We start from the raw sequence: 26346 nt of genomic DNA, 5'->3' as shown, positions 1-26346 counted from the left end.
ATGAATGAGTTACAACAGCTTTATTTTAAAAAGAACATCATTATAGACATACAAGAAGAGAAACTAAATGACACAATAATGCACATGCAATGACAATAACTAATTATAATGCTAAAGCTGAAGAATAAGGGGATGAGAAATGGTGAAAAAACCGATACCCTTAACTACAGACCTATTCGGTTACTTCCAATCATCACCAAGGTCTGGTATCCATCATTACAGTTGAAATGAAATATTTCCTTTCCTCCAACAACCTTATCTCGTATCACTAATTCGGATTCAGACCAGGTCACTCTACATTCGACATGCTGCTTCTAATCCCCAACAATGGATGGACACCCTCAATGTCTGACAGATTAGGACCGTCTCTCTGGACATATCTCATGCTTTTGATACAGTCTAGCATACCGCCTTTCTCTACAAACTCTCTGCCTATGGCATCCAAGGTCAATTCCACACATTGCCTACAAGAGTAGAGGAAGTCAGTAAGCAATGTGTGGCTCTCAACAGAATCCTTTCATCTCCTCTCCCTGTTAAGGATGGATGAAAGCAGTGTTCTGGACCCAATCCTATTCCTAATCGTCATGAACAATCTCTCTGACTCTGGAAAATCCCCTTTATCTATTTGCTGACGACTCCACCCTGTGCTGTGACATCCCTTGTCCTTCTGACAGACAGGCAGCAGCATCTTTCCTCTCTTCAGACTTTGCCAAAATCACAAGCTGGTCAAACACTTGTGATATAATGCATTGAAAATGCTAATAAATCTCATATCTTACTCTTTGTCTCCAAAAAACCATATGGCAAACCCTCACATCTACTTTCTTAACAATCCTCTTGAGGAAGTTCAGCCATGATATTTCTTTGGTTAACCATACTTCAAAGTTGGCCTCCAATCCCAGTCACCAACTGGACATCCTGCATCATACAAAGTCCTTCCTTGGCACACCTGAACAAGGCCTTCATCCACAGTTTGATGGAGTACTGCTCTCCCCTCTGGGCTGATGCCCCTGCCTCACACCTTGCTCAGCTTGACGCCATGAAAACTCAGGCCTTCAAGATTATTGGAATCTCATGCGATGAAGCAAGTTTATGGGCCTATCACTTTCCCATCACAGACAGGTTGGTGGTCTCTCCAAACTGCTTTGGCAGAAACGATGCTCTGTTTAGAGCATAATACATCATGATGCTCATTATGAGATTTTATTACTTATAAAGTTGCAGTTATTGAGTTAGCTTGTCATGAAACTGTGTGCTGCACCATTGCAACACATTATTAATTTGCCTTACAAGCTGAACACTTTGATGAAAACTGCAAGACTACATTGTGATATCTGCAACATTTAGACATAAAATAGCAAAATCCTTCACGCTTGTATTGTTGAGACGGTTGTCTTGTCCGAAACAAACATTTGTTTCCAATGAAGGGTTTTTAATATTTTTATTTTTGCAACCACTACATCGAACTCGTATCAGTTTATGGGTGAAGGACATATTTTAATCCTTTAGTATGGTGGCTATAGAAGCTGCTCCTTTGGGAAGGGTCCATACTGTATAATAGAGCTGTCTGAATTGTATATGATGGAAAGGTTCTTCTGGTTTTTATATATCGGGTAATCGAAAATGATGTGCAACTTTTCAAACACTTGTCATAATTTTAGTAATGTGACCCTCTTTTTGATTTTCTTTCAGGTTGCCTTCAAAACAAGTTTTAAAGTTTTATTATTATTATTTTATTTTTTTTCTATTCAAGTTTCAACCATGTCGAATAATTTCTCTGGTCTCCAGCAAACACTAATTTTAGAGACTTTTATTGCGACAAAGTCGTATGTTTCTCCACAAAGGCAGTTTCAAAGGGTTTATCCAAATGCAAGAATTCCACAATGCAACACCATCAAACACATTGTTGAAAGGTTCAGAGACTGGACGTGTGAAAGACCAAATTAACCCTTTGAACCCTGAACTCCTTGGACTTTTGGCTGTCCCACCCTGGGTTCTCTGGAGAAAAACCGTGCCAGTTGGGTATATGGAGGTTTAAATAGTGGTTGGTAAAACGGCCGTGAGTGTTCAAAGGGTTAAAGGACACAGTGGTTGAAAACCTTCATTAAGAACACCCGACAAGAGGGAGGCTGAAAGAGAAGCTTTGCAGGCTTCTTCGAAAAGGTCGATACGCCGACTTGCACAGCTGGTGGAAACTTCTCACTCGACCGTTGGCAGAATCATACATGATGATATGAAGCTGCATCCATGCAAGATACAGTTACTGCAGTGCCAGAACGAAAGAAATGATGGAGAGGTTCGAATTTTACACCGACATTGCCCAGCCGATCAAAGAACAGGATTTTCTAGCTTCGCTTTTAAAGACCATCTTCTTGAGTGATGAGGTACACTTCAATCTCAGCGACCACGTGAACAAACAGAACGTGAGATTTTGTGCAAAACACCAACCGCAAGAACATATGGAACAACTAGTTTCTGTAGGGAAAGCAACGGTTTGGTGTGTTATCATCTGTAACGTTAATAATAGGTACTTTCTTATTTGAGAATGAAGCCGGACAAATAGGGACAGGCAACAGTAAGATACTGTACATGGACATGCTTCAGAGATGATTCCTTCCGGGACTGAGAAGGAACCAAGACATCACTACAAATTCAGTCATCTTCAAGCAAGACGGTGCATCACCACATATGTCCAATTGTGCTTTGGAGTTTTGGAGATAACATATTCTGGGTGATCGACTCATTTCTCGACAGCTAACCGATGGCCTCCCTACTCCCCAGATCTGTCTCCTCCAGATTAATACTTATTGGGGTAGCTCAAAGCTAAAGTTTACAAAAACAACCCACACACACACTGTAGGAGTTTAAAAATACCATCAGATGGGAAATCAGGCGTATTGCCATTTCTCAGCCGAGTCGGACAACTTCAGTGTCGTCCAGAGGCATGGTGTTTGGATTGAGCACTTCAACTACCAATAATATCGCTCCTTATTAACCTCCGCCATCTTCGAAGATGGATGGAGGTTACTGTCTTCACCCCTTTCTGTTTGTTTGTTTGTTTGTTTGTTTGTGAACAGTATTACGGAAAAACTCCTCGACTGATTTCGACGAAACTTGGTGGGGGGGTGTTAGGTATGGTCCAAGGATCATTCCATTAAATTTTGGACTTGGTCCCCCCCCCCAAAAAAAATTGTTAGAGAATTTTTTTATTTTTTTTATTTTTGCATTTATACATGTTTTAAGTGATTTCCAACCCCCCCCAAAAAAATTGTTACCCCCTCCCCCAAAAATAGAGAATTTTTTTGCATTTCTACATGTTTTAAGTGATTTCCAACCCCCCCCCAAAAAAATTGTTACCCCCCCAAAAAAAAATTGTTAGAGAAAAAAAAATTTTTTTTTTTGCATTTCTACATGTTTTAAGTGATTTCCAACCCCTCCCCCAAAATTGTTAGAGAAAAAAATGCTTTTTTTTGCATTTCTACATGTTTTAAGTGATTTCTAACCCCCCCAAAAAAAAAAAAATTGTAAGAGAAAAAAAAATTTTGCAACTTTTTTTTCAACAAAATTTCGATTTCTTTTTTTTGCATTTTTACATGTTTTCAGTGATTTCCAACCCCCCTCCCCCCCCAAAAAAAAAGTTGGAGAAAAGAACTATAACTGTCAGCACTGTTGACATCATATTTAATGAATAAGATATCAGGTTCACTTGAGTGACCCAGCAGTATTGGCGGCAGAGGTTTTGCACTCTCCCGAGTGCTCCCCCTTTAATTGCTTATGCAAGCATTTTTTTTTTTTGCTATACTAAACAAATATTTAACTGTTTATGTTTTGAGACAAAAACAAACAAAATCGACGAGTTATAAAAAAAATATATTGAAGTTAAAAAGTTGCTCATAAATTTTGGACACCACCCTGTACACAAGCTAGATAGATTATGCTATCCTTTAAATAATGTATTGTAAAGTGACGGTCTTTTTCGCTGAAAGTCGACATCAAACGTTTGCATTCTGTGTTGATTTTTAAAATCTGATTCAAAACTCGCATCCAGGCTGCTTTCGACGACTCATAATTCTCCAAACATAGTTGTCCGTTTGACTTTTGATGACTTATTAATCGACATCTCGAGTTAATTATTTCAGGATACGTTTTTACAGAAAGTATAAATGTATCTTTAAATTTTAAAAGGTGATATTTTTGCAACCTGTTTCATCTCTCCAGCCTGTCCAGGAGCATGGTGCAAGGGGAGAGTTGTCCAGGGCAGACTTGGAGCATCAAGGTCCAGTGGCAAATCCAAAAAAGTTTGAGGAGGTTGAGCAGCTGCAACAGGAGATGAAGCAGAAATTTGTGAAAAAAGACGAAAAGGAGCAAAATGATATGGAGGATGAAAATGGAAATGCTGGTGTGCACAAATTGATACAAGAGAATGAAGAGATTGGACAACCGTTGCCTTTTGGAATGGCAGGACGACGAGGACAAGATGGGGCGGCAAGGCATGATATTGGACTTGTGAATAATAAGCATAGAAATAAAGCAGAATGGCTGGAAAAGCGGCAGAATTTATTAGAAGAGGAGGAAGGGAAAGAAAAGGATATATTGGAGGAAGATGAAGGTGAAGAGGATGTAAAAGAAGATGAAGACTATCTTCCAAATGAGGACATCCAGCCAGATGATGATCAGCTTGTGGTGGGTATTTTTTGTTGTTGTTGTATACCTTGTCGAGGCTCGTATGAGAGCTAACACACAACAAGGGGGGGGCAGGAGACAAGAGGGTGGGAGTGGGAAGGACAAAACAGTGGGGCACAGCAATATTAGGAGATCTTTCGAAGGGAGAGGGATGGGGCAGGGAACATGTGGTATATAAGATGGACATTACAGGGACTTTCAGGAAGGAAAGCAGGGAATTTGAAGGAGGTGGGTTAGGGGTGGATTTACGGAGGTAGAAAAGATCGAGGATTTGGATGGGGGAAGATAAGAGGTGGTGGTGAACAGCTGTTTTGAAGGCCTGGAGGGAAGAATGGGATTGAATAGAGTGAGGGAGTTTATTCCAAAGGCGGGAAAAAAGAGGAATGAAAGAGTGAAGGTGTGCAGTGATTCGTGATTTTGGTAGTTTTACCAGAAGTGGGTTGTTGGCGGACCTTGAGCACCCTGCGGAAATATGGTGGGGCCAAATCACACAGAGAGCAAGGGGGGGGGGGCGGCGAGACCGGAGAGGAGACGATACAAAACAGAAAGACCACCGACCTGTCTGCGGTGAGAGAGTGAGAAGCCCAAAGACTCGGCCTCATCGCGGGAGATACCAATGATCCGAAATGCCTTGGTTTCCACAGCGTGAAGCAGAGAAAGGTGAGAGGCAGGTGCACCAGCCCAGAGGTGAGAGCAGTACTCCATCAGGCTGCGGACGAAAGCTTTGTATGTGGTCAGGAGCTCAGGTAGGCCGAGAAAGGACTTTGCAGGATGGAGGATTCCCAGTTGGTGACTGGCTTTGGAGGCCAGGTTGGAAATTTGGCTTTCCCAGTAAAGATCATGGCAGATAGTAAGACCCAGAAGCTTGAAAGAAAGGACTTCTTCCAGAGGATTGTTGAGAAAGTATATGGGGGGGGGGGTTCCAAATGGTTCTTTCAGAGAGACATAGTGAGAGTGTGAGATTTGCCAGGATTGAAAGACATGTTCCACGTGTTGGACCAGTTTGTGATTTTACCCAGATCTGCAGAGAGCGAAGAAGCTGCTGCTTGCCTGTGAGGGATGTCATGGTACGGCAGAGAGTGGAGTCATCAGCAAAGAGATAAAGAGGATTTTCCAGAGAGTCGGAGAGGGATTGTGTGATTTTTACATCATGCGATGGATAATTGTATTGTGGGAAGATACAATGATGGGAAAACATTGTTTACAAGAAGAAGGAAATTTCAAGTTTTCCACGGAAATTTGTACCCTTTATGACACAATCCAGAACAATTTGATCTAAAGTATTTTCTTTGATCCATACAGATGGCGAGACATCCTCATTGGGCAGAAGCTGAACATGACTATGGCCAGGAGCAGGTAAGCCTATAAGCCTATATTGTTGCCTGTCTGTAAAATGCTGCAATGGTTCAGTGTCCAACAACCTGTGACAGTCTATCCTTATACTGGCCTTTTCGTGGCAGGGTTGCCCTCATGAATGGCTGTGGAGGTGATGGGGTTGTTCTCACTAATGGCTGTAGAAAGGCAACTTACTGTGACTTTAAAACCAATTGCTTCAGCAGATGGGGATATAATGCACATATCTTAATATAATGGAACTATTGCATATCGGATATATAATATATACATATATGAAAAATGTCAAAACAAAGAGTGATGAAATCTCAAAAAAAAACAACCAAGCAAGGTAGGAATGACAGACACCACATTTCGATGCCACAATACCACATCACAGTCCTCTTATGGATTACTATCACGACATCTTTTAACATTTTACTTTTGTTGTGGGATTGTGATGGATGAAGAAGAATGAAACCACATTACTGTACAATGCCACAATACGACACCACAATTATCTTCTGGTTTCGCATCACGATATTTTTGACGTTTTGCTTTTGTTGTGGGATTGTGATGAACAACCTCAAATTATATCATATAAGAACGTCAAAATATAAGAATAATTATAAGAGGAGGCTGTAATGCAAATGTTGGAGAAGCAGGAGCACCAGGGACTGCCGGAAAATATAGACTTGGTGTTTAAAATGCTATAATTCTATGGAGAATTATCTCGTAATGGCAAAAACATGGCTCAAACAACCCAAGCTTAGACTACGCATGGACTTCACCTGGTGGGCAACATAGAAATCAGATTGACTACATTCTAATCAATGGAAGATGGATAAAGTGCTGTGAAATCTGCCAACACTCTTGCCATGTTCAGACTTTGGGACAAACCATTAACTATTTGTGGCTAAGCTATGAGTTAATTTGAGAAAAGTGGGGAAAAACTCCAATCAGATATGACCTTGACAACATTCCAACACAATATGCAATTTACAGGTTAAAAAAAATGTTTTTCAGATCTGCAATTGGTTGACAATGTCAGACGAATTGTGGTGAGGTTAAAGACTTAAAAGAAGAAGCCAAAAACATTCCAAAAGAAAGCAGAAAGAAGATGGATAAATGGTTTTCAGAAAAGGCAGTAACCATTGCAGATGAAAATGAAAGGTGTGTAAAGGCCCTGTCATACCTTGACGATTTAGCCAGCGTATGCCTGACGTATGCAAAATTTGGCTAAAACGCTGGCACACGTCGAATACGTTATGGGTAAGTTTGTATACGTTAAGAGCACGCTGGCATATGTCGTAGTACGCTGGCATACGTCGTAGTACGCCGAGGTGTTAGACAAATTTTCCATGCTTGACGTATGCCAGCGTACGACTCACACGTTCCGCATAATGCTGGCCATAAGTTGTAGGCACACTACGCGATCATTGACACACGTCGACACACGTTACTTGTAAGTTACTCATAAGTCGAAACACCTCGAGGTAATGTTTAGCGTACCCGAAACTTATTTCTAACCTATGAGTACTATGCTGTAGGCACGTTACGCGATCGTTGACACACGTCAACACACGTTACTTGTACATTACTCATAAGTCGAAACACGTTAAGGTAATGGTTAGCGTCAGTGTTCCAGACTTCCTGGTTTTTTTCTTTTTTTTTTCTTTGGTATGACGGTGATGTTAACACTTCGATTTCTAGTGCGGTTATAATATAATTAATAGGCTGCCGCTCAATGATTTAAATAATAACCGCACTAGAAATCGAAGTGTCAACATCACCGTCATACCGAAGAAAAAAAAAAAAAAAAAAACAGGGAGTCTGGAACACTGACGCTAACCATTACATTGACGTGTTTCGACTTATGAGTAATGTACAAGTAACGTGTGTCAACGATCGCGTAGTGTGCCGACAACTTATGCCAGCGTATGCGGAATGTGTGTCATACATCGAGTACGTCGAGAAATTTTCAACATGCTGAAAATTTCTTGACGTACTCGGCATATGACGACGTATGCCAGCGTACTACGACGTATGCCAGCGTACTACGATGTATGCCAGCGTGCTATTAACATATACAAAACTTACCCATAATGTATTCGACGTGTGCCAGCTTGGTTCGGCAAATTTTTCATACGTCGGCATACGCTGGCTAAAACGTCAAGGTGTGACAACGGCTTCACACTTCGATGTCTAGTGCGGTTATGATTTGAATCGTCGAGCCGCAGCCTATTAATATCCTATGCCACGTGATCGTCGGCGATACGCTGCCGCACTATGCAAAAGTTAGACTATCGTTGGGCATAGGTTGTGAACGCCGACAACACGCTCAGCATTCGTTGGTATAAGTTATCTATCTATATGTGATTAAAACGTTCTGTGTACGTTACTAATACGTTATGCATACGTCCAACACGTTATTATACACCCAAAACTTAAAAAAAAACATCAATAGTTCAGCATATGCCAGCGTTTTACATACATTTTGAGACCTTGCCATACGCTGGCTAAAACGTCAAGGTGTGACAGGGCCTTTAGCCAAGGACACGAAGCAGCTAAATGCTGACTTTCAACAACAAACTAGGAAAGACAAAGATAATTGCGGTATTTTAAAGAGGCGTGGATAGTTACGGAAAGTGACAACAAAACGGGAAAACAGATCATTTTTTAAAAAGATCAGAGAGTTCACAGAGTAGCTTAAGCCCAGGATAGGTGTTCTTGAGAGTAGAACAAGAAAGGATCTGACAGAGAAAAAACACAGGTGAAAGAAAGTTGGAAGGAGTATACCAAAATGAGATGGCAGCATGATAGTAACCTTCAAAGAAAGATATTGTGAGGAGGAATAGTGTGAAGTATGTCAACAGCGATAGAATGTGAAGTTTGTGGAGCCTTGAAAGAACTGGCAAATGGAAAAATGTCAGGTCCTGATGAAACTCCAATATAACTTTTTTAAATAGTGGGGAGGAGGCAATCAAATTTCAACAGCTATCTGTGCACAGATCTGGGGCCTAAAAGCTGCAAGCAGTTGGTCTACATTCCATTGCCAAAGAAAGGGGATGGGAGAGAATGTTCAAATAACCAAATAATTTCCTTGATTTTACATGTTAACAAGATATTACTAAAGATCATTCAACATAGAATAGAAGACTTAATTCAGTGAGAAATGCTCGTTGAGCAAGTAGGTTTCAGAAGAGGAAGAGGTACTTGAGATCAAATCACAAATCTGAGGTGGGTCATGAAAAAGCAAGGGGGGTATCAAAGGAAGGAGTATCTTGGTTTTACAGATTATCGCAAAGCTTTTGATTATTTGAATTGATGTGGATTATGCTGAGAGAAATGGGGAGGTCGAAGCACCTGATACTTCTCATCATAAACCTTTTCGGTTTGGCTTGCAAGGCACTTTTAACCCGCCATTGCTGCCATGAAATATGTGATTCAAATCGCCTTTTAAACATAATTTTCAGCATTTAGATGTAAGTGGCAATTTCAAGGTGGTTTACCATTATCGTTGTACCTGAATGAAAATCACTCACGGAAATATAGGAACACGAGAAATATCCATGTAAGAGAGGAGTTTGATTCGTACCACTGACTAGCACAATTAACTATTAATCGTACAATTAACTAGCTGCGGCCATGGTAATGACACACACAACACACAACACACATTCTCCTTTCACCAATAGATGCAAAAATTGAGTATAATTTCTCTTGTGCACCGGAACCAAACAAACAAGGAACTGATACTCTAGGTCCCCTGCCTTTTCAGTGGTTTGAGGAATAGATCTGTGTAATATGAAAGCTAAATCTTCAACGGTTTTTTTGAAATATCACGTACACGAACCAAGTTACCGAGATGGTTGCCATGGCAAGATAATTCAGCCAATCACAGCCATGATCTAATCAGGTTGAGATAATGTCATGAGGAATAGATATCTGCAATATGAAAGCTAAATTTTCAAGGGTTATTGCGTACACAAAAGTACATGGACGGATGATTGTTTGGTTGGATGGAGCTCATTTTCATGTCTCCGTCTGACATTGACGAATGAGCGGGGGACAAGATATATACTTGTAATGGCACTCAGCCCATGCAACTCGCACTCCGACCCCCTCCCCTCCTTCCTCCCAAACATGATTCATAGTAAATAGTGTCATCATTTTAAACTTACCTTGTGCATCAACACATCCCAGATATGACCTTTCCCTCAGTGCTTAGAAGCACGGAGGTTTGGTTGGAACACACTTTCTTCAGCCTTTCACGGGCACACGCCGTCGGGAGTTTTTGCAATACGGACTGTAACATATTGTTACGAATTTGGAATTCAATTGCACACAACATACAGGTTCCCTTAGTCAGCTATGTCGATAAGTGCATGTTCCCTAGATAGCTCACCTTTCATTGTTTAAATGTTTGAAATCGATTAGATGCGCTGCGCATCGATTTAATAGTTAGGGAGCGAACAATGGAGACGTCCCTCCCCCTCTTCTACGAAGAGGAAGAAGAACCCTGTGGTGACGTCAATAACTCCCTCCCACCAATGGTTGAGCGGGGGGTGGATCACGAGGACATGAGTCACGCCGGGTGCCGGGGAGGGGGTAGGAAGGATAAAGGAGAGATCCTTTCTTTGTTCGTGTGGGAGTCCCGTGGTTGGGCTGAGTTCGTGGGCTGAGTTTGTGTGCTGAGTCCCGTGGGAGGAGTAAGCTTTTTTGCTTCGGAGAGAACAGTCGTTCAGCAGGCCATCGGGTCCTGCTTGGCTTGCTTGGCTTGAGGCCTTCGGAAGCTTTTTGCTTCGGCTGGCTCGGTGAGCTTTGGCTGCTGTTTTGTTTTGAAAGGAACTTGAGCCGGTTGTTCGGCTCGAGCTGCGAGTGGAGGCTTCTTCCTCTTCTTCCTCTTCTTCTTGGTTCGTGGAGCTTTTCGTTCTCCATTTTGTTTCCCGGCTTGGTGTGACGCATCGGCCTCTTTTTGGAGTTGGATCCTCGGGGAAGCGACGATCGACAGGAAGGATCGGTGCCTCGTCTCACCGGCACGTGTTGAGAAGCACGGGAGGATTCGCGGGAGCTCGGGAAGGATCGCGGCGATTGGATCCAGCTCGCTCTTGCTGGAGCCCGGGTCCGGACAAGTTGAAGACCACACGAGGTGGAAAGGTTCGAGTGAAGCTCTGAGTTTCAGCTCACCTGTCCTCCGAGCTGGAGCTCGTGATTAAAGGCCTCAGCCACCGTTTCGTGCGTGTGTGTGTGTGTGTGTGTGTGTGCGTGTGTGTGTGTGTGCGTGTGTGCGTGCGTGCGTGTGTGTGTGTGTGTGTGTGTGTGCGTGTGTGTGTGTGTGCGTGTGTGCGTGCGTGCGTGTGTGCGTGCGTGCGTGCGCGCGCGCGCGTACGTGTGTCCCTGGGCCCGTCTAATAAGTAGGAACTGCTGTTCAGTGTAAATGTAAATGACTGTACATAATAAGTAGATGGTTGTAGTTCTTTTGTCGTGCTTTTGTTGCTTGTATAATTGCATACGTGTTTCATGATAATAAATGTCCTTGTGTGAATGTAAACCTGCTCGTTGCGTCCATTCCCTCATTGACTGAACATTTCTTGTGTTGGGAGTTAGGAAGCTGTTGGTTTGCCGTAATAGGGGGACATTTGGACCGACGGTTCTCGGCGATTACGCCGCTCGGAATCGCGCACGGACAAGCTCGCCTCGGCGGTTTGTTCCGTACGAGTTCCTTCGAGGGTGGAATACCCCGGTAGTTGGATCACGTGGGTATTTAGGTAAATTGAAGATTGCCAATCGACCCTACCCCACGTGATCTTTCGATTGGCATATTTCGGTTCTTGTACAAGGACCCGTCGCTCGGAGTTACCCGGGCGGCGACCGGGCGGCGATCTATATTCCGGGCGATCGGTCGGGCCGACTCGACTTGCGGCTCCTTTCAGAGCGTCGTTGGCGGCCGACCCCCGGCCCGTAACAATATCAACTCTTTGGACGAGTTGTTCAGGAAGTTCTCCAACTGTTTCGTTGTACAGAGGCATCCCCACTTCTCGCAGATACTCTTACAAGTGCTTACAGCTTCTTTAAAAGTATTTTTTAGTATTCCATTCTGCAATCCTTATCTGGGAGTCATGAAAGATGTCCAAGGCTCCCCTGATTTACTTTGTCACTGGGGGTTTCTGCAATGAGCACCGAGCAATCGGGGTGGAAATACGTCTTTTCAAAAGTCCCGTATTGATTCACTTGTATCTGTCTGTTCTTTTACCTACAAACATCAGTTTATGATCAAGGAAAAATTTAATTCAAACTGAATGTTATATTTTGAATATGAATTGGAACATTAATCGTAAAACAAACCTGTTGTTTAGCAGTCCTGTACTTTGGCTCTGAATTTGTCCCGATCGAGCATGCAGAGAGGAGTGAGATTTTTAAAGATTTTTTTTGCCTTTGCCTGTCTGGCAATCAAACAAAATTGAAAATCATTCCAAAGAGGAAATTTACTGTTTTTAAGAGTGTCATGAAGGACACAAACAGACACTAAGAATTGATGAAACATGTTAAATAAGGTGGTGTCAGACACTACAACAGCAGTAAACTTTCAGATTGTTTTTTTTTTTTCTACAACCTTTAAAATCTTTATTTTATTTCTATGGAATTATATATTTGAACACTGTGGAACACACATCACCTTTTTAGCACTTTCAAAACCCCTCTGTTTCGCAGTACTTGGACAAAATATTGCAGCATTTTACATCATCATGACCTGAAAAATATTTATAGCAACATTTGTTGTTTGTAGTCCCTGCATATGTCCTCATTTCTCAAGGTAGCATGGGGTAATATGTTCAATGAACTCTAGTTTTAAAATACCTCCTTTATGGCACCTCCGAATGCAATACACTGCACCCTCCCCCCTTCCCCCAAAATATGGTAACTTATCAATAATTTCAAAAAGCACACCAAAGGAAATGTGTTCAGACAATGCAAATGAAATGTGCACTGTGAAAGGGTATGTGCAGAGACATGACAGAGTTAAATAGACACCATGATTTTTAAAGGATTTATTCATTGAACATTTGATCCATTTTAATACATACATTAGTATTTGGTAGACTTGCAATTTGCAGATTTCAATGCTTTTACTCTTTCAGGTATAGAACTAACGAGTTTTGAAATTTTCTCTTGTGGGATTTCTGCCCAGGCTTCATGCAAAAGGTTTAGCAATTCTGCCCATGATGTTGGTTTTCTGGACTTTTTCCGCACAGCTTGATCCAATATGGCCCAGAGGTGTTCAATGGGATTCATGCCAGGAGACTGACTTGGCCATGGAAGTCGCTTGATCCCATTTCTGTCCTGCCCTTCTATGGTCTTTTTTGCAGTGTGGCATGGAGCTCCATCTTCCATGAACAGAGTGTTGTTTTTGACCATCTTATCAGTGGAGAAGACAGGGAGATGTCCATCCTCAAGGATAGAAATGTATATCATAGAGTTGATGTTGCCAACACACTCCACAAGCTCTGAGCGACCAGTGCTCCAGATTCCTCCCCACACCATCACTGAAAAACCACCATGTTTGACAGTTGGCTGCAATCGGTTCAAAGAGAACTCTTGATTGGGAAGTCTCCAGACCCATACGCATCCGCTGTCAGAAAATTGAGCAAATTGGGACTCATCTAAAAAAAATTATAGTTTGCCAAAACTCCAAGGGTCTGGTGGACATCTCATCAGCCCACTTCTTTCTCTGCTGAATATTCGCTGGTTTAAGAAGAGGTTTCTCCTGGCTGCTCTCCCATAGTTGCCCAGTTGATGAGGGTACCGCATTGCAGTTCTTCAACTAACTTGGACCTCCTCTGCAACATCTGCTGCCTCGCAACAGGGAGTTTTCTGAATGGACCGCTTGACAACTCGAAGACACCTTTCTGAGGGCCCAGATCGACCAGAAGAGAACGGGAAGCTGTGGATCCCTTGCCTTCGCTGGTGAATTGCACAATCACCCGATTGACGGTAGAAAGTGGAATGCCAAGGTTCTGAGCTATCTGATGCTGGCCGACTCCACCTTCCGATTTGCCAACAATTCGTCCACTTTGAAAATCGGAAAGTTTGTGTGCTCCCTGGATTTGAGGCAAAGTTAAATTGTCATACAAAACCCAGGAACTCGTTTCTGCAAATAAATAGTTGAATATTAGTACAAATTACTCAGTAAAACTGCATTTTACAGATGAAATGAATAAATTTAAGGTGTCTCTTTACTTCTGTCATGTCTCTGTACATCAATGTGATACCGTGTGTGTGTGAGCACAGGATAAAAAGATTCACCCACGAGGTGAGATCGCAGAAGAAGAAATGGCAGGGAAGGACATTTACGGAGACCATGGAAACCAGCTTTTGGACGTGAGTAGCAGAATAGCCAGGGTTATTCAGTCAAAGCTGGTGGAAATAGTGTGATGCGTATCTATGTCCAAGTGAGTGGTTAATTCACTCATGATGCACATATTCAAAGTCTGTGAAATAAATGTTTCCTTGCTAAACATATTTTTGCTTTTTTACATTTTTCTTGTCTGTTTTATATACAAAGTCTAGGCTTGTGGGAGGAGCTAAGAGATAGAACTCTTCAATCAAGTCCATAGAACGAATCAGGAAGTAACAGAGCATAAGGAACAAGAGAAATAAAGGGAGGGGGGCAGTTGAGGTACAACAGCAGGGTGCAGCAGGGTTGAGATACAATATACAGAGAGACTTGGAGAAATAAGGGATGTAGGAAAGAATGAGGGTGAGGAGAGGATGCATGGGGTGGACAAGATGGATACGCAAGCAAACTCTCAGGAAGGAAAAACTGGAAAATTGGAAGGAGGGGTTGTGGAGTGGGGGGAGGGGGGTGGTTAACAGGGGTAAAATAGATTGTTTTGGATGGGGGGGTGATCTGAGGTGGTGGTGAATAGCTGTCTTAAAGATTTGGAGGGAAGAATGAGATTGAAGAGAATGTGGAAGTTGGTTCCACATGCGGGGAAAAAGAGGAACGAATGAGTAGAGGTGAGCAGCAATTCTGGATTTTGTGAGTTTCACCAGAAGGGGATTGCTGGCAGATCATGTGCTCTCTGCATAAACCCTGGGGGTGTGGATGCTGCAGAACCTGCATGGGACAGAGCACGAAGAGGGCAAAGGTGCGAGAGAGAGACAGAGAGACAGAAAGACAGAGACACACAGAGACAGAGACAGAGACACACAGAGAGACAGAGACACAGACCACTGACCTGTCTACGATGTGAAAGTGATCCATAGACTCAGCTTCATTGCAAGAGATTCCAATGATCTTGAAGGCTTTGGTTTCCACGGCATCACGCTGGGCAAGGTGTGAGGTATTGGTGCCAACCCAGAGTGGAGAGCAGTGTTCTATCAGCTGCAAATGGAAGCCTTGCAGGTGGACAATAGTTAAGATGTGCTAAGGAAGGAATTTGCACGGCGGATGATGCCCAGTCGGTGATTGGCTTTGGAGGCAAACTTGTAAGTGTAGTTTGCCCAAGATTTGTTTTCTATCTCTCCTTGTTATTATTTCCAAGGGTGGTTCAAATTTTACTCACAACTAAATTTGTATGTTTATTACAAAAAAAAAAGAAAAAGAAAGAAAACTTTTCAAGGTATTCTCCAGATTTGGACGGACACTCGTCCCATTGGATTGAAAGCATTCAAGTTCCTTCAGTGTATAATTTGGGCATGTACATAATCAGGGTAGGACACTATCCTTAAATTGAAAGCCTCATTTGTAAAAAAAAAAACTTGCCCCCATGGTGTTGCTTAAATACAGGTGTCATTGACAGGCAATCATCACTATCCTGTGCAATCATCTCATTTCAAAACGCTTGATATTTTCTTTGACCAGAAATTTCATAATTATTCGCTGCTCCATCATCGTTATCATCTCACTTGCTGTCATCTTGATTTTTAGCACACGCATTGAAGCAGAAAATGTCTTAATTTCGATATTGATTACTAAAACCACAACCTGGGTCAAATGATATCTATATCCATGACTCTGACTCAAGCCTGAAATGAATGCGAGGGAAAAACCTTCGGAGTGTAGGCTTTATTTCACTTGATTGAAGCTGCTTCTACAGACACATCAGGGAATACATGTGCAGCAAGGTATACACGTGCAGTCGATCACCGCAAAATAAATCAGCAATTAGCACGGAGTCGGTATACTCTCAATTCCTACCATTCAACGAGCACCAAGTGAACCACCGCCGTAAATGACAATGCCCCAGGGACAATCCCACCGACCGCGCAGTTTTATCTGTCCCGTGTGCGAGCCGCGCGACATGTGATCACGCGTCACGTCCTTCAATTCATCACATTCTCCCCGTCTTTAAAATGTAACTAGAGGCCCAACTAACGCACCATGATTACTTCAGCGCTATAGGAGTATACATTTCAAGCAGCACGAACTATTTAAACTACAGAAGCATACATTCCAAGCAGTGAGGATTATTTTGAGTTATAGGAGCATGGTAAGGTGCCATCGAGGGATGCCTATAATCCCCTTTACAGATCGAGTCGGCGAGGGGGTTTTATCCGTCGACCTCTCCGGGAGTAAATGGTGGTTTCACTTGAGGGAGGCTTCCGATCCTCTTGGGGAGCCTCGACTCGTGCCGGGGATGACTCATCGATCGCTCTCGGGTGGAACGCGGCAGCTCCGTCGCCACCATTCCCAAGTGGAGTTCCTGGGGGGGAAACACCTAGGGAGGGAATGTCAGAGGGAGGAGTACCAGATGGAGGAGTACCTGCAGGAGGAGTACCTGCGGGAGCCAGATGGCGAACCGACACAGTGGTCTCCCTGCCATCAGGAAGTCTAACATGAGCATACTCAGGATTAGCATCGATGAGTTCGACCTCCTCCACCATTGGTTCATACTTGCTTTGTCGTACCGGGCGCTTTATGAACACTGTTCCGGTATAGGTTAGCCAGTTGGGCACCGATTGGCCGTCAACGTAACGTCGTTGGTGAGTAAACATTCGTTCGTGAGGAGTAGCATTGGTGGACGTACAGAGCAAAGAGCGTATGGAATTCAGAGCGTCGAGAAGGGTAACCTCCCACCGCTCGGGCCCCAGTCCTCTCGATTTCAGCGCCAGGGTTACAGCTTTCCAAATGACTCCATTATACCGTTCCACCTGTCCATTACCCTGTGGGTTGTAACCCGTCGTTCGACTAGTTGCTATGCCGTGCTCAATTAGGAACTGTTTTAGCCCGGCTGACATGAAACACGGCCCTCTATCTGAATGTATGTACGAGGGTTTCCCAAACATGGCGAAGAGGTCAGAGAGACATTTCACGACAGTGCCCGAGGTCATATCCGAGCACGGAAATGCGAATGGGAACCTTGAGTATTCATCAACAACAGTGAATATGTATCTGTTGTCTGTCTCGGTCGGCAGGGGTCCTTTGAAGTCGATATTTAGTCTCTCGAAGGGAGAAGTGGCCTTGATCAGTCTGCCAGAAGCGGCGCCATAGAATCTGGGTTTTAGTTCAGCACAAACAGGGCAAGAAGCATTCATTTGTTTAATATCTTCGATAGAATAGGGAAGGTTTTGTCTGCGCACGAAATGTGCCATTCTGGTTACTCCTGGGTGGCACAGAGACCCATGAAGGTCTTGCAAAGCCCGACCGATTGTCGCCGAACAGCAGACCCGAGAGAAGGTGTCTGCAGCAGGGTTTTCCCTCCTGGGCTGATAAACAATGTCATAACAATAACAAGATAGATCTATCCGCCATCTCATTATTTTCTCGTTCTTAATTTTCCCGTTATTTTTCCCATCAAACATGAAGGCAACGGATCGCTGGTCTGTGACGAGTGTGAAGTGATTGCCCAGTAAATAATGTCTCCATGTACGCAGGGCTTCGACAATAGCGTACGCTTCCTTCTCTATTGCCGAGTGTCTCTGCTCGCTTCCTGAGAGAGTTCTCGAGAAGAACGTGACGGGTCGGCCGGACTGATTGAGCGTCACGGCGATCGCATGATTGGAAGCGTTCGTTTCCACCACGAACGGCACCGAGCTGTCGATCGATAATACCACGGAATTACTGATATCATCTTTGAGGCTGTGGAAAGCTTTTACAACAGCGACATCTGGTGGGAAGTTTTTGCAATGCACTAGGGGATGTATTTTTCAGAGTATTGGGGGATCCATCTGGCGTAGTAAGCGAACATCCCGATCACCCGGCGCATTGTCTGCAGGTCCTGAGGTGGGGGTAGCTCACGGAGTGGGTGCAATCGTTCAGGATCGGGCTTTATCGTGCCATCGGCTATTGTGTAGCCGAGAAGATTAATTGACCTTGCCGAGAATACGCATTTCTCGTAGTTGAGAGTCAGATTATATTTTCTAGCAATGCTCAAGAATCTGTCCAGATTCATATCATGTTCCCCCCGATCCTTACCACACACCGTGACATTGTCCACGTAAACAAAAGTGTCTTTGAGGTTTTCATCCGAGATGATGTCGTCCATAACTCGTTGGAAGCAAGCTACTCCATTAGTGACACCGAACGGAATCCTCCTGAATTGATAGAGGCGTCTACCTGCCTGGAATGCGGTGTAAGGTTTGTTTTCCTCTCGAATGGGAATTTGATGATAGGCGCTTCGCAAATCGATGGTGCTGAATATTTTATAATTGGCCACGCGTTCGACCATCTCGTCTATGCGCGGCAAAGGGTAGGCATCGAGTTGGGTGAAACGATTGACCGTTTGAGAGTAATCGACAACCATTCGTTTCTTATGGTTCTGGTTGGAGGTCACCAACACCTGCGCGCGCCATGGCGAATCGCTCGGTTCTATAATACCTTCTTCCAGTAATCGCTTGGTCTCAGAAGTGATGAAGTTCATATCAGCAGTGGTATATCATCGAGATTTGATCGCTATCGGTTTACAGTCCGGCGACAAGTTAGCAAACAGCAGGGGGGACGTTACCTCTGCGGTGGTCAGAGCATTCGAATTAGATGAGGTTTGCTTCCTCCAAAGGGTATTTCGACGCTCGTGTGCTGCTTGAAGACATTATGACCCAGAATTACGTCTGCGCATAAATCACGAAGCACCAGTACCCTTACATCCCGATGCGTGTACCCTTTTACGTCCAACTCAACATTGCAGTACCCTCGTACGCTGGACTGTAGTGATGTGGCGGCCATGCATACCGTATTGTCTGTCGGGTGGATCTTCCATTTCCTGCCCTTCACTAGCGAGCTGTTGACGAAACTTTCAGAGCTACCGGTATCAATCAGAGCCTCAGCCATATGCCCGTTAATTCGTACGTTGATGATAACTTTGGATAGATTCCACGGTGAAGCTGCAGTTAGTTTCTTTTGTGAGTTGAGAGCCGCAGAAGTGGGTTTATTTCTTCTAAGAGTAGATTTGCATACCCTGGCATAATGCCCTTTCTTGTCACAATTCATGCATGTGGCATCCCTGGTGCGGCATTTGTAGCGGGGGTGTCTTTTATACCCACAAAAGAAGCATTTACCAACCGAAGTAGTTGCTGAGGAGTTTTACGAGGTCTGGGTATCCGATTCCTCGGGTTTATCTCCATCCTCAGTGTCCCGGGGGGTTCCTTGAGTTTCCGCCGTAGCAGCGTTCATTAGCAACACCGGTGTCCCATATGACTCAGATTGCTGCTGAGCCGTATCCATAGCTCGGGCCTGGTCAGCTACTATTTCAAGAGTGGGTTGCGCTTTCTCCAGTAAGCGTTGCCGAATGGGGGCTGACCTGAGCCCTTGGATGAACGCCTCTCTGGTCGCTTCATCTCGGTGTTCCTCGGGGGTTACAGCCCGGAAACTGCAGTCTTTTCCCAACTGCCTCAGAGCTTGCAGGAACTGATCGATTGTCTCCCCGGCTGCTTGCCTGTGTGTGTTGAGAAGATGTCGTATGTACCTCGTTCTTGCGCTTCACGTAGAGCGCCCGCAGCACGTCGATCGCTGCATCGTAGGTGTCGCACTCCGAGAAGAGCCTGAATACACTGGGCGAGACATGATTTACAAGGGCGGCCAATTTGTCGGCTCCCTCTTCAATAATGGTCAGATAGTGTGAGAAGGAACGGAACCAATGCGACCACTTCATCTCCGAGTCAGCGTTTGGGTCTGCATCGAACCTCTCCGGTTTATGGATCTTGTCCATCGTCGGTTGAGGGAGCTGAAGGGATCAAGTGAAATAAATTGAAATGAATGCGAGGAAAAAACCTTCGGAGTGTAGGCTTTATTTCACTTGATTGAAGCCGCTTCTACAGACACATCAGGGAATACATGTGCAGCAAGGAATACATGTGCAGCAAGGAGAACATGTGCAGCAAGGCATACACGTGCAGTCGATCACCGCAAAATAAATCAGCAATTAGCACGGAGTCCGGTATACTCTCAATTCTTACCATTCAACGAGCACCAGGTGAACCACCGCCGTAAATGACAATGCCCCAGGGACAATCCCACCGACCGCGCGGAATCTCAGTTTTATCTGTCCCGTGTGCGAGCTGCGCGACATGTGATCACGCGTCACATCCTTCAATTCATCACAAAGCCCAGTTCAGGGTAAAAATTAAACCTTTGCCACCGAAGTTTTTTTGAATCGTTTTAGCACACTTGCATTTATGTTACCCTTCAGCTTTAAGGGCTTTTTGGCATGAGGTTACTTTTTATTTTGTTGATGAAACTTTAAAGCAGAAACAGTAGTGCACAAGACCTGATGTTGGTATAAACGTTTGCAAATTTGTAACCACAGACTGCACCCTCACTGCCTCTTTCAGGTAGCAGTCCATGATGATCCTGACAATTGATGTAAGGTTAACATCAGATTCTAAATGTACTTTAAGAACTGTCTAATTTCTTAGCTCTGTGATTCAATTTATTATTGCTAAACTTGAGCACCGACCCAGAAACGTTTTGTTTGATGTATAACTGATGCTTACTCTACCTGTTCTCTCCCAGCCAAAGCTTGGAGTACCGGACATAGAAAACGATGGCAATGAAGGGGAGGAAGGCTTGGAGGAAGGGGAGGAGGTTGAGGAGGAAGATGAAGAACTCAAAAATGGGATGAAGGAATTTGCTGAACATTCCGAAGAAGAGGAAGAAGAGGAGGAAGAGGAGTTGGAAGATGAGGACGGCAACCCAGAAGTGGATGAAATGGCCCCTGACAATCAAGCCACTTTGAGACGAGCTGAGATGTGACTTTTTGACTCTCAGGGATACGATAATGAACACAATTTTATTTTGATAAGATAACCTTTGACCCCTCTCCCCAGTTCGTGTTTTTACAGTTGCAGAGGAGCACTTTTTATACCCGTACCTAGGTGAGCCATTAGTATCGCCGTCTGCTTTGGTTGTATTCGGGTATTTGTGCCACGTTTTGCACACTGAGTTAAGGTCCAACCTGCTCGACACATCATTGTGTAAATGTATGTGGAAATGTGGCACCGGAAGACTTAAGGTCTGCATGGTTTAAATTGCAGAACCTTTTATGGGAAAAGTCTTTTTTTTTGTGGTTGCAACTGAACCACATTAGTTTTGATAAAGCAACCATATCCGATGTAAAGCCGGCCAAATCATGGCTGAGGTGAGTAGCGTGTCCAACTATCCCAGGCGATTATTCATGGGCAATCAACTCATTCCTGAGCGAAAAAGCAGATGGATACGCGGTATAAATTACAGATGAATTTCGAATGATTTGACCTAATTTTGGGCTTTTTCAATCAAATTTGAAAATGCACCAAGTTTGTTCTTTCATTGTTTGAGCAGATGACTTAAATCTGAAAACATCCGACTCAAGGGGGCGCCAAATGTGTGAACAATCTCTTGTGGAGATATGAGAAACTGAATAGTGAATACGACTTCAACGGCTTATGGTGCATCACGGGAGATTCACTCGAGATGAATATGCTTACTCATTGCTAATTACTGGATTATATCCGGTTGATTGAACTTAATTTTGGTCAAATCCCTTGTAATTTGTGCGAGTTTAATTGTGAAGCAAACCAGAGACAACCTTTGGCAAAGTCCCAGCAACATTGGAGCATATATCCTGCTTGGATCAATTACCTCAATGTAGGGTTGGCTTTAGGTGAAAAGCCTCTAACAGGTTGGAGCAATATAAGCAAGAGCAGACTTCCTGTAAATTTAAGATTGCCTTTGGCTGAGCGATTTGAGAAAGGTGTAGTCACGCCATTTATGATTAAATGGGTTCACCTCTGAAATTTTAAAACGCATGACGTAACAAGGTCTCTGTATTGATGAATGTTTCCGCTCCCTGCCTTTTGACATTATTGTTATACGCCACGTGCTGACGAAGTTTTATTTGACTTTTTTGCAGTATCTAAATCGTGGGGCTGGCATGCACACATCTCACACACATGGACATACATAGAGACAAATACACAGGACTGTTAGACGAGACAAACATGGCCACTGAGCTTGTTGGAAGTGCCGTCACTTCCCGAAGTACTCTTGGTAACAGCGACGTCACAACAATGGCACCGCATTTTCGCAGCTGCACTCAACATGGCATTTCCTTCGGAGGAATTTCCTCCTTCTCATGGATGCCAACCTCTGGTGATTGTCCCTGCTCTTATCCTTTTGAATGATGAATGTCAAGCAAGGCAGCAGCACGTACCGTTTTTTAAAGTCTTTGGTGCGATTCGGCCGGGGTTTGAACCACCGAACTATCAGACTTGGAGTGGACGCTCTAACCGTTACACCACCCAGTCTGGTACAAATATTTATCTCCCCAAAGGTTGGAGAGTTGTTTTGAGGATACATATGTCTCATGAACCTGAATCTGACCATGTGACAAAGATCTACATGGAGACTTTTTCACAAATTAGCTTTAAAGTGTGGCAACCTCAAAAGTATTTTGCACTAAATTGCTCATGCCAAAAAATGGTTCACCAGATTTACTCGTAAACTTTTATCTGAACACATCAAAAATTTGTCTCGGGGCATAATGTCAACTTTACCATTTCATTCAAGTAACTATATATACTGTGTATATATATATATATATATATATATATATATATATATATATATATATATATATATATATATATATATATATATATATATATATATACACGTATATACACAAATTTGAAAATGTCTTATGATTGAAAATTTAAGATGATACCCATGATTGATACCAAATTGAAATATTTATGAGAAAAACATATATTTATCTTAATATTTCTTGAGTCACCTGTTTTAATGTATATATATATATATATATATATATATATATATATATATATATATATATATATATATATATATATATATATATATATATTCATGTGTGTGATGTTCTCCTTGTTTGTATATAAGATAATGTTAATGACCTTCACCATCATGTAAAATGAATGCATCTGTTTCTTTAGCATCCTCTTCATGCTTTGGTTTGCCAGGTCTTTTCTGGTGTCTTTTAATGAGCTCTATCCTGCCTTGGAGAGTAGATTACCAACTCTGAAGCTGCGTGTACTGCGCATCATCATCCAGCGCGGTACTGCTCATCATCATCCAGCGCTCACTCGCTCTTTCAGACTGTACGAGTGATCCTATACCTGTCAGCCGAGACGCATCAGCATTCACTGTCAGTTCTTGTATTATATACTGGCATTGATCATCCATTACTTTGGAGTACTTCCATGCTGGCCTGCTAGTGTTTTCTCTGTGTACCTGCTGTATTCTGTCATTAATTGCTGGTAATCATCAGATCTTCCAACGCTCTGCATAATCTCAGGAGAGGCATAATTTTTCAGCTTTGTTAACTCTAGCATCGAGTTGGGCATTTACACATTGAGTGACAAGAAACTTCTGAAATGCAAAACCTGGATGGCAGTAGCCAACAATGGATGAATATGTTTGCAGTGGGTGAAGTGTTTTCCAAGAAGAAAGCCATTCAGTGATCCTGGTGCCAGAACTCGTCTGTTAGTATGCTAGGTCTATCAGAACCATCAAGGAAATATGCCTAACACCCAAAATATGCCAGATATATGTGAAATTGTCCAAAGTTGATGAAGACATTGTCATATGTTGATGTTTCACTTGCCTGAAACCGCATCGCTTGTTTTGCAATCTCCAGATCAAAAGTAACAATTGCCTAATCTTCGCCACTCTCTGGCTACCCTCTGTGAGAGCTTCAATGTTTCGACAACAACTAATCTTGTTTGAGGTAAACATATTTTCCACAAAGCCAATTTGTTGCCTTGGCAATGGATCTTCTGTCACTTCCTTGGCAATAGAGTTCCATCCCACCCCACATTGGTGTAAGACCGAGAGACACACTGATCATCCACAGGATATCCCTCGACTCTGTCGGTTAGAAGAAGGGGTCTTTCACGACTCCTGAAGTCATGTTGAAATCTGCTCTGCTCTTCCTTCGCTCCAATTGGTTCTTCTGACCACGTCCTTGTTAAAGTGGACATCTCTCTGGCTGTTATCAGAGAACCACCTCACCGCCGTCGAGTCTGGCATTTCACTCAAGCCGACTGGCAGGGTCTCCGAGCAGCCATCAAACTTACAGACTGGTCTCCTCTCAATACTTTCTCAAACATCAACTCATCCTGGGAATTCTTTCAAAGAAACTTGCTCTCCCTCATGCACAGATTTATCCCCTCTCGTGTTCAGTTGTCTTACCCTTCCTCCCGCCCTTGGTTTACTGAAGCTTGTGGCGAGGCAGTTGTCCTGAAACAACTTGCCTTTGCCTCATGGAAAGCAAACCCAACTGAGGGCAATCTCAGTTCTTTCCACAAAGCTCGGAACAAGTGTGTAGCTACCCTCAGGAGAGCCAGAAAACAACATCTTTCTCATCTCAAGTCTGAACTCTCAAACCTCTCTCCCTCCTCAAAATCCTGGTGGCGTTTAATCAAATCTGTTTCTGGTGTATGTTCCCCCTCCATCCCCTCCCTTACCTCAAATGGCCGCACTGCTGATTCCACACGTGATAAAGCTGAATGTCTAAACTCGGTGTTTGCAGCTAAATCTTGTGTCCCAAACCCATCACTATCTCTACCCACTTTACCCAGTCGCACCCAACTGTCCCTGGACTCTGTATCCTTTTCTCCTGACAAGGTGGAGAGCTTGCTTTCAAACCTCGAGTCAGATTCTGCAACCGGTCCAGACGGCATCAGCCCACGTGTCCTCAAAGCCTGCTCTTCTGCTCTTGCTCACCCTCTCTCTGTTCTATTCACCCTCTCATTTTCCCAAGGTCATCTGCCATCTGCTTGGAAATCTGCTAACATCACTGCCCTGCATAAAAAGGTGCAAAAACAGATCCCTGTAACTATAGACCAATCAGCCTTCTCCCAATCATCAGCAAGGTTATGGAATCCATCATCGCTTCAGACATGAAATCCTTCCTCTTCTCCAATGGCTTGATTTCCAATCATCAATTTGGTTTCAGACCAGGTCACTCTACCCTAGATATGCTGCTACTGCTCTCCCATCAATGGATGGAGGTCCTCAATGCCAGACAGGAAATCCGAGCCGTATCCCTGGACATATCACGTGCTTTTGACACAGTCTGGCACCCTGCCCTACTCACCAAACTCTCTTCCCATGGTATTCAAGGCCATCTCCACTCATGGCTCGCAGACTTCCTCTCATGTCGCAGTCAACGTGTGGCCCTAAATGGAGTTCTTTCATCCCCTCTTCCTGTGCAGGCTGGAGTTCCTCAAGGTAGCGTTCTGGGCCCTGTTCTTTTTCTGGTTTTCATCAATGATCTCTCGGACTCTCTGGAAAATCCTCTATTTCTCTTTGCCGATGACTCCACCCTCTGCCGTACCATCTGTCATCCCTCAGACCGGCAAGCAGCAGCTTCTTCGCTCACTGCAGATCTGGATAAAATCACAAACTGGTCCAACACGTGGAACATGTCTTTCAATCCACACAAATCTCACACTCTCACTATGTCTCTTCGAAAGGACCGTTTACAAAACCCCCCCATCCACTTTCTCAACAATCCTCTGGAAGAAGTCTTTTCTTTCAAGCTTCTGGGTCTCACTATCTGCCATGACCTTTCCTGGGAAAGTCACATTTCCAACCTTGCCTCAAAAGCCAGTCGCCGACTGTGAATCCTCCGTCGTGCAAAGTCCTTCCTCGGCCCTCTTGAGCTCCTGACCACTTACAAAGCTTTTGTCCGTAGCCTGATGGAGTACTGCTCTCCCCTCTGGGCTGGTGCTCCTGCCTCCCACCTTTCTCGACTTCACGCTGTCGAAACCAGGGCTTTTAAGATCATTGGCATCTCCCGCAATGAAGCTGAGTCTTTGGGCCTCTCACTCAATCACCGCAGGTTGGTCGGTGGTCTTTCTGTCTTCTAC

General features: G+C 43.7%; 1 protein-coding gene and 1 long non-coding RNA gene across 3 annotated transcripts in view; one reads left to right on the top strand and one right to left on the bottom strand.

The window, feature by feature from the left end:
- GOLIM4 (golgi integral membrane protein 4) overlaps positions 1 to 22242 on the top strand; it is a 119495-nt gene extending 97253 nt beyond the window's left edge. The window contains exons 14-17 of one of the 2 annotated variants that reach the window (XM_085898829.1): positions 4219 to 4683; positions 5986 to 6039; positions 14308 to 14397; positions 20969 to 22242. In XM_085898829.1, coding sequence (XP_085754955.1) covers positions 4219 to 4683; positions 5986 to 6039; positions 14308 to 14397; positions 20969 to 21208 — 849 coding nt within the window. In that variant the 3' untranslated portion in view covers positions 21209 to 22242. The remainder of the gene's footprint in view (positions 1 to 4218; positions 4684 to 5985; positions 6040 to 14307; positions 14398 to 20968) is intronic. The other variant, XM_085898830.1, reaches the window with a different exon arrangement.
- LOC147018786 (uncharacterized) lies at positions 20229 to 20975 on the bottom strand. The gene is made up of 2 exons (XR_015062522.1): positions 20413 to 20975; positions 20229 to 20268 (listed from the first exon to the last, which is right to left on the bottom strand). It is a non-coding gene; the product is annotated as an uncharacterized LOC147018786 (long non-coding RNA).
- Positions 22243 to 26346: the final 4104 nt, after the last annotated feature.

The sequence above is a fragment of the Eptatretus burgeri genome, chromosome 10, assembly GCF_056783735.1.
Source record: "Eptatretus burgeri isolate ZD-2024b chromosome 10, Ebu_testis_v1, whole genome shotgun sequence".
Classification (NCBI taxonomy): domain Eukaryota; kingdom Metazoa; phylum Chordata; class Myxini; order Myxiniformes; family Myxinidae; genus Eptatretus; species Eptatretus burgeri.
Note: the sequence above shows the minus strand (reverse complement) of the source record. Positions and strands in the feature narration are given on the sequence as shown.